The 9,686-nt window shown below is 34.1% G+C and overlaps 1 protein-coding gene across 2 annotated transcripts; it reads left to right on the top strand.

Annotated features, from left to right (window-relative positions):
- Nucleotides 1–2,042: 2,042 nt before the first annotated feature.
- Nucleotides 2,043–3,853, top strand: LOC124458047 (hematopoietic prostaglandin D synthase-like). Of its 2 annotated transcripts, none has more exons than XM_047008156.1 (5): nucleotides 2,043–2,243; nucleotides 2,440–2,538; nucleotides 2,890–3,002; nucleotides 3,070–3,180; nucleotides 3,250–3,853. In XM_047008156.1, exons 1-5 carry the CDS (start codon nucleotides 2,066–2,068, stop codon nucleotides 3,346–3,348), a joined length of 600 nt encoding a protein of 199 aa, XP_046864112.1. In that variant the 5' UTR covers nucleotides 2,043–2,065; the 3' UTR covers nucleotides 3,349–3,853. The 2 variants fall into 2 exon arrangements, with proteins under 2 accessions (XP_046864112.1, XP_046864114.1); XM_047008158.1 differs by lacking the exon at nucleotides 2,043–2,243 and adding an exon at nucleotides 2,319–2,339.
- Nucleotides 3,854–9,686: the final 5,833 nt, after the last annotated feature.

Genomic DNA, 9,686 nt, shown 5'->3' with positions numbered 1-9,686 from the left:
TCTCCACGGTTCACGAGAGAGAAGTCAGCTTATTTGTTATCATTGCTATTTTGTTTCTTTTCATGCAATGGGCAATGGCTTTTAATATTAAATCTCTGGATATTTACGGACTTTCTGTAATTGAGTTTCATATGAAATTTCAAAAAGACTCAAGTCTGCATAGGTTTGGTAAATAAAAACAAACAATATTGTGTAGAAATTACTTTAAGTAACCTTTTTGTGATGTTCTGAAGTGCAACTGCATCAAATACTTGTGAAGTTGTAGCACATTTTGATTTTGTTGTATTGATATATGAATTGGGCAAAATGCAAATAATCATCAAAACACTTATGCTTCCAATGGTGTATATAATTCATTTGTAGTTTTAATACTTCTACCTTTCTTTTTCACTTTGTTTTGTTTTTCCTATATTTGCAATAAAAGTGCACTATAATTTGAATGATTAACACAGTTTTCACCTCAATAATAAATTTCATAAGCAGTTGGTAGTGCATTTTGTTCTCTGAGTATCCACATCTGGTGTTTTGTTCATACAAGAATGATGAAGTGCAAGTAGATATGTCATAGCAAGGCAATAAAACCAAATGAATTACATTCCTATAGTGTACATTTATGCTAGAAGCTTAAAAGCTTTTTAGAAATTTGAAAGTTATTGGATTATATTACCTCTATATCATCAATCTCATGATAAGAAATAAGAAGCAAAAAATTTCTAGAAAAGCTTTGAAAAGTGAAAAACTTTTTTTTAAAAAAGCAGCAATAATGCATATGATAAATCTCCATTCTGTACTCTAATAGGTAAATAAGCTCAAATTTTTCTTGAAGAAATATAAGAAATATATAAGAAATATACAGTACAGTAACTTTAAAGGTTTCATCACTGAATCTTTAATGCTTCAGTATAGTGCATTAGATATTACTAACATTCAAACAACACTCAACTAAAATATTTTGATAAAGATATGACATGATTTAAACATTAAGTTACATAAAACCCAATGGCTTATACAGTTTGAAGCTTCACATCTGCATCGAGTCATCATCAATCTCAGTACAAATGTTTACATAGACACAAACTTTATGGCCTTCCCATTTTACATGTTTGTGAATTGACATTTCATTAAGCATCAAAACACACACAACCTTCTTGCCATCTTTCTTTGGATCATGAACTTTAACTTCAAAGCATTCAAGGCATCCTTAGTGAATCCATTGTCTCCATCCATAGAATTTGACCACAATCAAATTAAATAACTCTGGATAGGGCAGACAATAAATCAATTATCTTTACAGCATTATCATTTTTTAAGACTCTGCCTGGTCAATAACATCTTCCAGTCATCTTTACTCCTTGATCTTCCCTGCATGTTGTCAGCAAATAGAACATAACAAGCTCTGCTCCAAATCATGGGTACCGTTGGGGCTGATCATTTCTTTTTGATACCAGATCACATTTTTGATACAGAGCAAAATGTGTGCAGTGTCTTTTTTGCTTTAGGGAAACTATTTTGCAAATAGATGGGTAAATTTACGATTTCATGCATTAACAAATGACAGAAAAGTATACAGAATTTTATAAGAATTTTACAAGTATACAGAGTTTTATAAACAGGAAAACATCAGTATATTTGGCGTTCAAGTCAGTCTTAAAAAATACGATCTTTAATATGTATTTTATGGCTTTTCAAGTGCATGTATAATTGCTTTTCAATCGTTGACGGACTAACAAAACAAACAACTACCTCACCTGTGAGAAGCCATATGTTCCTTTTTGTGGAAACTACGACATCCAACAATTGAACGATTGAAGTGTTGGCATTATAAAAGAAATGCCAAAAAAGAATCGTCACAGAACTAACGATATCCATATTCTGTGATATCGTGTTTGTTTTTGAAAAATTCTTTATAATTTACTATAGACACCAGGGGGAGGTCGAGAATATTATTTTTCTGCAAAGCGATCATTTCAGCGGAAATACGTCCGTTGGCCGCCATTTTTTCGGCATCCTCGCCCCAGCAAAGTTAGCCCCTCCAGTTATTATAGAACTCAATGATTTTAGTTCAATGGTGCGTAATGTTTATCAATTGCGTAATGTAATGGCAGCCAATCGTCGCTATAAACTGAGTTATTTTCCTCTTCGAGCAAGAGCTGAACCGATCCGAATTATTTTGTCTTTGGCAGGAGTTGATTGGGAAGATAATCGGAATCTTAATGATGAGGATTTAGTTGCTTTAAATGAAGGTTTGTGACTGACAGACTTTTAATGTTATGCATTGTTATTTTTAAAGAACTTTCCACTTTCAGTAAATACAGTAATCTGTTTTGAGCTGTCGATGTGTAAGTTGTAGTTGGATGTAATTTAGATGCAGTATTGTGCTTTGGAACCTCAACTTTTTGCTATTTATGTCTCCAACATAATTTATGTGGTTTAATTTAGATGGCATACCTCCTTTTGGTCAGTTACCAATTCTTGAGTTCGACGATGTGATCTTAGCTCAAAGTATGGCTATTCTTCGCTTCTTGTCAAGAGAGCATGGTAAACATTTATGAAATATTTACATGTTGCGCAGTTGCAGTTTTTTTGCTGGGTTTGATGCATCAATCAATGCCAGTGTTTTCTATTTTGGAAAAACTGTTTTTATATCAGCAATGGCTATGGAAGAATGAAAAGATTACATGAAATGTTTTTTAGTTATCATTGTGTAGGATTGAATGAATAAATGTGAGGAGTTTCATGGTTTATATTGTTACGTTTCCCTCCCAATTTGCTATATGGCATTTAACCTGAGCCTATACTTCAAATGATGTTCCACAAGGATATAATATAAACTTATAGTAAATGAAAAAAAAATATTTTAGTGATTTTACACTGTACTTTGATCATAAGGTTTCATGCCAGAAACTAGTCTGGAAATTGCATTGGCTGATGGCATTGTTGATCAAATACAAGATTGTGTCTTAAAAGTTATTAAAATGTGGTTTACTAAAAGTCCTGAAAAGGTGAGGAAAGTTATTGTGTTTACTCTATGGCTATAAAGGATCTTACATTCTAACATTTCATTTTTAGGAAAAAGTAAAGCAAGACCTGAATGATAACTATTTCCCCAAAAATATGTCATATTTTGAAAAGATGTTTCAAAAAAATTGCAAAGAGCATACATATTTCTTTGGAGAGAAGGTATTTACTGAAGCAAACATGTGATAGCCATGTGATAATCACGTGATAACTCTGTCATTTATTGTGTGGGTGACATATGCTGACATTAACTTTTTTGTTTTGTTAATGGTTTTATTCTTTCTGGTCAACTGGAAGTTCCACCAATACTTGCCAATTATCCAGGTCTAACAAAGACTTACACTGCAATGTTGAATGAACCAAAACTTCAAAATTACCTCAAGAATAGGCCCAAGACTGATGGACGTTGATTGATGTCACATGTTGTAGATGTAGATCGTTCAGGTTAGTAGAGTCCTGAGAAGGACTGCTTTTGTTGTTGTTGACTGACGTTTCGACAACCTTAGCAGTAGTAATCTTCAGAGTCAAAATGACTCTTTTGAGGACTCTACTAACTTGGACGATCTACATCTACAAATATGTAGCGATACTCCCAGGCTCAAACCATTTACTTTGTTGATTGATGTTTTGCATTGAAATTTTTGACACAATAATCTAACATATCTAACATAAAAGGATCTACATAAGACATATGATATTTAAGTTGAAAAGCACTTTGGCATTTTTCCTATTTTATTAAATATCTAATAGACAATAGATAATAAATAAATGTTTATATATAGTAGTTTCAACAGCATTTTTAAAAGCATGCAATTTGATTAAATTTTGCAAGTTACATCTTCAGCCTACCCTACCAGTGAAATCAAATAGTGACAGTTCTTTGCTGGCTTCAAGCCCATTATTAAGTCCTGGTTGGTGTGATTTAATCATTAGTGCTTCCATTAGTACGAGTTCGGTAATGTATGAATTACGTTTTTCCAAGAGTATTTTATGATCAAGTGTGTTCTTGTTTTGATATGTAATGTCCTGTGCTTTTTGGCATTGTAAAAAAAGCTGTGCATTAGCGCTGCTGAAAATATGTGTTCAAATTCTATGGTTAATTTTTGCTCTTTGGAAAATTTCTGTCGTCTATGTAAGACACCTTAACAAGACTGGAGATTCAACTTGGGCAATCGATTATACAACCTAAGTTCTCCACACTGGGTACATGTATATCATTTAACTATTTATTGCCGATGCTTAAAAAGTATATTGTGTCTAGTACCATATACGTATAAAACTTGGATTGTGTTTTCAGGATTACTCTGATTGTGTCTAATTGATTGACAAGATGACGTTCCACTTTCCATCTAATTGATGTTTTCAAATTCTATGGTTAATTTTTTAATTTTTTGGGTGTTATTTAGATTCCTGCTGCCCTTCAAGTACCTGTCTCATTGCCTTCCATATTTATCATGAATAACAGTGCCAATCTTGTTGTGATAAAATTATATATCAATGCTGCAATTATGTATGAGAATATGTATAAACACATGGTTAACTTTAAGCAATTCTGTGATGAAATATTTTTTCAAGTATTTTATGGAATAAGCTTGTATTGTTCAAAATAAACACTAAGACTTTATTCGGCTAAAGCATAGGCAATTGTGCTTTGTTTTTGATATTTCATCCTTATACAATCATAAAAATTATATAAACACACATATGCTGATTCTGTTAGTTACCATTGGTGTTTACCCAACCCAATGTGGCACTCAAATACAATAGCTCTCAGCATTCCATAAGTAGAATTTATATTTAAACGTTGATGTATTAACTGAGTCAAGGTTTGTAAATAGCCTAGCGTTGGAATGCTGACTGTCTTTGGGCAAATAGTAATATGACATTTTTATGATTGTTTCGTTAATACTCAAAATTTACCGATAGCGTTCGACCTGTACTGTCGGGAATTGCGGCATTTTCCTCAGGTTCTGCTTAGTGCTAGTTGTCAAAACCAAAATAATCCATGTTTTGCACACAGTCGAAAGAAATCGAGCCGCAAACATCACAATTCAACATTACATCAACATGGCTGTCATCCGTGTCAGACAGTCTGTTGATAAATTTCCTAAAAAAATTGCGTATTCCTGAAATTTTTTGCTCATAGTTGTTCAGGTAATTGTCTTTTTAATAATTTTGTAAAATTTCGTGGATTGTAACCCATTTTTGGCTCGGAATTTGATAAAAAAGATCGTCGGTCTTGCAATTTGTATATAAAGCCATATTACACAAGAGAGACGTGTACATCTTATGACGTCACGGTCCATTTGTAAAAATTCGCATCCGGTGCCAATCTTTAGCGTAGGATTTGGATAGGTTTTAGCTAACAGAAAATGCTCAAATAAACACCAAAAAGTTTCTTTTAATGTGTACTTTGTATTTCGCGAAAAAAAGATGGGATCATATTTCGCGGGAGTTGCACTTTAAACAGAAACCGACTTTTACCAACGGAAGCACTCTTTATATAATTACACTTACCAGAACTTAATAATGGCTTAAAGCCAGCAAAGAACTGTCACTATTTGATTTCACGGCCTCACATTCACCTAATCCCTCCGATCCAACTCACATTCCCGCACTTCCGTTGAAATGATGTTATGCACATGTAAGTAGAGCGTCTGTTGGCTTGAAAATATAGTCTTTTGATGAATTTAAATTGTAACAAATTCGAAGTATTGGTTTACAAATAAAATTTCGGGTTTCTTTCTCAAATATTGAGTTAAACATGAGTGTTTTATTCGCAGTATGCTTCATATTATAGTACCATAACGTATATATAGGTATCAGGATAGAAACATGGCTTCCAGTCAAAGCTAAGTAATATGCATGACAGGAGCATAAAGGTTCCGACAAGAAGTGCGGGTTCTGCTAAGTTTCCTTCTCTTCATAATTGTGGCAAAAGGGCGGCCACATTACCATTTCATAAACTGTCAGCTTAGCCCAAATGCGAGAATCTATATGATAGCTGTCCTTTCTAACTGGAAAAACAATTTTTGTCTATAAGAAATACGTGTAAATGAAGTACTACACATATTCGCCTTCAAATGCTTGCTTATAAACTAGCATCGCTTGTTCTGAAACTAAATTCAATCCATTCACTGATGGCGATAGTTTACAAAGTACATAGTCAACCTGTCGTGCTAAAGAAAACAACATATTGAAGCATTCATGGAACCTGTGATGTGAGAGTTGGACATAATTCAAGCACACAATGTATGCAATTATAACAATTGTCAGAGTCTAAATCGATATTTGTAGAGCAAATATCTGGTTTTGAGTGCAAGCAATAAACAACACAAAAAATATTCGTCCATAAATACAACACGTACACTTTATGCCGAATCAAATCGAATTATTTATGTTAAGACATTTTAAAGAATTTACTTACTGATTTATTGATATTGTTTTTTGTTCATAAACAATGCAAGCGACAGCTCATGCTGCTTCGTGGTTTAAACTGCTAGACGTTGCACAAGACTCATAATAGAGCGAGTAATTATTCTTCACAACGAGAAACTACGATGAATGCAATTACACCTACTAAGCGGTTATGTGTGGGTTTACAAATACAAGAATGATCTATTTTGTCTAATTGTCAGTTTCTGCCGAAAGGAAATGCGTTGTTCGCAAACAGTGAACATTAAGTGTCGAAACCATTATATCGTTTCTTCATTGTTTAGGTCCGTTTCAGTCATGAACCATTCATTCAATTTCGAAATACGCAAATTCCTCTGTTGCATACAACGTTCTCGAGATCTAGTCGAAACCACAAAAAATCGCTAGAAATAATAATCAACAGGGAAGTAGAATGAGACCATTGATCCCCTTTAATTACATGTGACTCACAAGTATGCATGAAACATTGTTCGATAATTAATAAGATGTCTTATAAAATCACAATCAACGTGAGAAGCTATCGGCGCGTTGATAACCATACCATTAACCAATTCAAAGTTCGATGTTAAGTATTGTAACGATTTTTTATTGAAAGATAGCCGATTTCAATAAGTTAATTTGTCGTAAAGCCGCAATATTGGATATTGTTGTTTTCACTTCAGTGCATGGAGAAAGAGTTCTTGTTCTTCTAAATGTCGGTTTGTTATCGAAGCTACAATTGACGAGATAACGAGTTGTTCATTGGAGCTTCTATACAACATGTAAAAAATATGTTAGTGATGAAACAGTCGGAGAGCTAGGAAGGATTTCGAAAAGAAACTCAGTAGCAATTCCAATATCAACAGACTCAATTATGAGATAAAATTTCAAAATTTTTCTAAATCATGTATATATATGTGGTTGAAGAAAGAAATCTCTCTGCAAGATCTATTCCCATGCATTAACAGTGAGAACCAGCAAGCGAGAAGTTGATTGCTGTATAATCCTTGATCAATTACCATTCTAGTTCTTTCATCTACTTCCATTCTGCTAACACAATAATAACCGTCTCATACAGTGAAGTTTTCTCTTCTTAAAATCATGCATTTTGTGGTATTTTGTAAAACGGCGCCATACAAGAACACATGGACATTAAGCAAGATATATTGTAGAAAACGAAAGCTACCAAATAGGCACAGACAACTCAGCCACCTCCAAAGTTCGATATAAGATTTACACAAAGAAATATTTTAAGGTGTTAATGGCATGTAAGAACGGCAGGGATCGAAGAAAATGAGTGACATAGTAAGATAAAAAGACTGAAAAAGTTACAAGTGCAAGAAAAACATGAATACTATTGCATAATAAATAACTTTAGTGAGAACGTTGGTTCTTTACAGTTAAAGCAGGAGGGTAGCAAAGAATATTTTTTTTTGAGAGCCTAAGCGTCAAATTTCCCGTCAAATTGGGCGTGGCATGGACAAGGTGCGAGCGTAGTTCCAGAAAATCCATCAATTGCTGATATAGGTACAATTTTTACCGAGAGAAAGATGATCGAGGTGCCTCGCCACCTTCACATACCGATTGCAACGTCCTTTAGTTAAGGGTTCACGAATCAACAACTAGAGCGCCATGTAATATTTACATAGACCTACCAACATTGATTACGCGGTAAAACTTGCACATCGTATAAATGATATAGTTAATTGAACAGAAACGAATTTCATGAAAAACAGTTGAAAGCTAGCAGCAAAAGAATTTTTTAAGTAGACGAAAACGATTTATAAATATTGGATGAGTCAACTTTAAAACACGCCAATATAACGGCTACAGTGACATTCAGCGACATGGAACAATATGTTGCAAATCATTCATGATGTGTTAAATTTATGAAACTGTCCTCGTTGCTAATTTCATAAAGCTTGATTTTATACACGTAAAGAACGTCTCTGATCGTGAAAAGTCAAGAAAGATGACAAAACCCCAACACATTAAACACCACAAACTTCTCTGTATGATATTAAAGCATGATCGCATTAATTCAATTTACTCTGCATGACATTGTATTGTTCAATGTCTCAAATCATGCTGATTAAAGATAAAGAAAGCATGGGCCTTATTTGAAGCAGAAGCATTTTAAACCCTAAACTTGAACTGGTTAGGTGAACCCAAACTTTGCAGCTGATTTTCTCAATTTACCATTTTTAGACTTTGGCCGAATTGGTTTTTATGATTTCTGAAGAACTATTAGATCAATTGACCTACTAGAAGTTACTATTGCAAGGGGAAGTGCCGCCCCACCCCATCCCCCACTTTTCAGAAAAAATTGCACAGTACAGTCTCACCCCTTAGAACCACCTCTTTGTGTTCAGCAATTTAGGCGGTTTCATACGTATGGTAACGATGGGATGATTAGAATGATCGGTAAAGAAATTCTACATGTGGGTTCCACTAACTTTTAACATTTCGTTGGCTAGGTTTATTTCGTTATGTTTAGAGTTTCTTTCTGTCTGAAGGCCTGTTTACACGATCCGATTTGTCGGATCTGATTGTTTCGGTAGTTTCTTGTCGAGACGGTCCGATATTTTTTCATATTCGTTCAGATGTTTATAGTCGTTAGAACAGCCATTTCTGTTATCCAGTACGTTTATCGATATGTTTTTCGTATTTTTGTTCTTGTTTCCAAGTCACTCAAATCTATGAAATTTGGCTAATAGGCTTCCTTTGATCTTGTCGGATGAAAATAAAGTAACTTCTATTTTCATCCGATATTTTAGATTGACGGATCCGACTGTCGGAGGCTAACTTTATATGTGTTCACACGATCCGTATTAAGGATCCGACAAATTGGATCGTGTGAACGGGCCTTAACAACGTGCCATCGCAAGCACTGTTGACCTTGTATTGTCTGACATTAACACCGGATTATGTTACTGTTTATTTAATATGGAATTCGAGCTTTGTCCACATGAACTGTTCGACATGCTTCCAAAAAAAAATGAGCAGGAATATTCTGTTGATTAATCTATGATAAACCTTTCAGCTTTTAACTCTGCAAAACCGGTCACAAGCCCGGGACGTGTTGCGTATAAGGCTCTGCTTTTGAGTAGACTTATCTCGTTAACAAGGAAGAGGAGTGGAAGGTTAATTTCTCAAATGTTGTTAGATAAGGTTGTTATTGTTTGTAGTTGTTGGTTATAGCATTATGCTATCATTCTTTTTGTTAAATAACATTCTAACTATTTAACCTTATA

The sequence above is a fragment of the Xenia sp. Carnegie-2017 genome, unplaced genomic scaffold, assembly GCF_021976095.1.
Source record: "Xenia sp. Carnegie-2017 unplaced genomic scaffold, XeniaSp_v1 HiC_scaffold_6, whole genome shotgun sequence".
NCBI classification, from domain to species: Eukaryota; Metazoa; Cnidaria; class Anthozoa; order Malacalcyonacea; family Xeniidae; genus Xenia; species Xenia sp. Carnegie-2017.
This window is presented reverse-complemented; position numbering and strand designations above follow the sequence as displayed.

Excerpts from the sequence above, each read along its gene's own strand:
- LOC124458047 (XM_047008156.1), top strand. The coding sequence starts at position 2,066 with ATGGTGCGTAATGTTTATCAATTGCGTAATGTAATGGCAGCCAATCGT. Across the intron at positions 2,244-2,439 it reads TTTAGTTGCTTTAAATGAAG|ATGGCATACCTCCTTTTGGT; the intron begins GTTTGTGACTGA and ends GGTTTAATTTAG. Across the intron at positions 3,003-3,069 it reads TTACTAAAAGTCCTGAAAAG|GAAAAAGTAAAGCAAGACCT; the intron begins GTGAGGAAAGTT and ends TTTCATTTTTAG.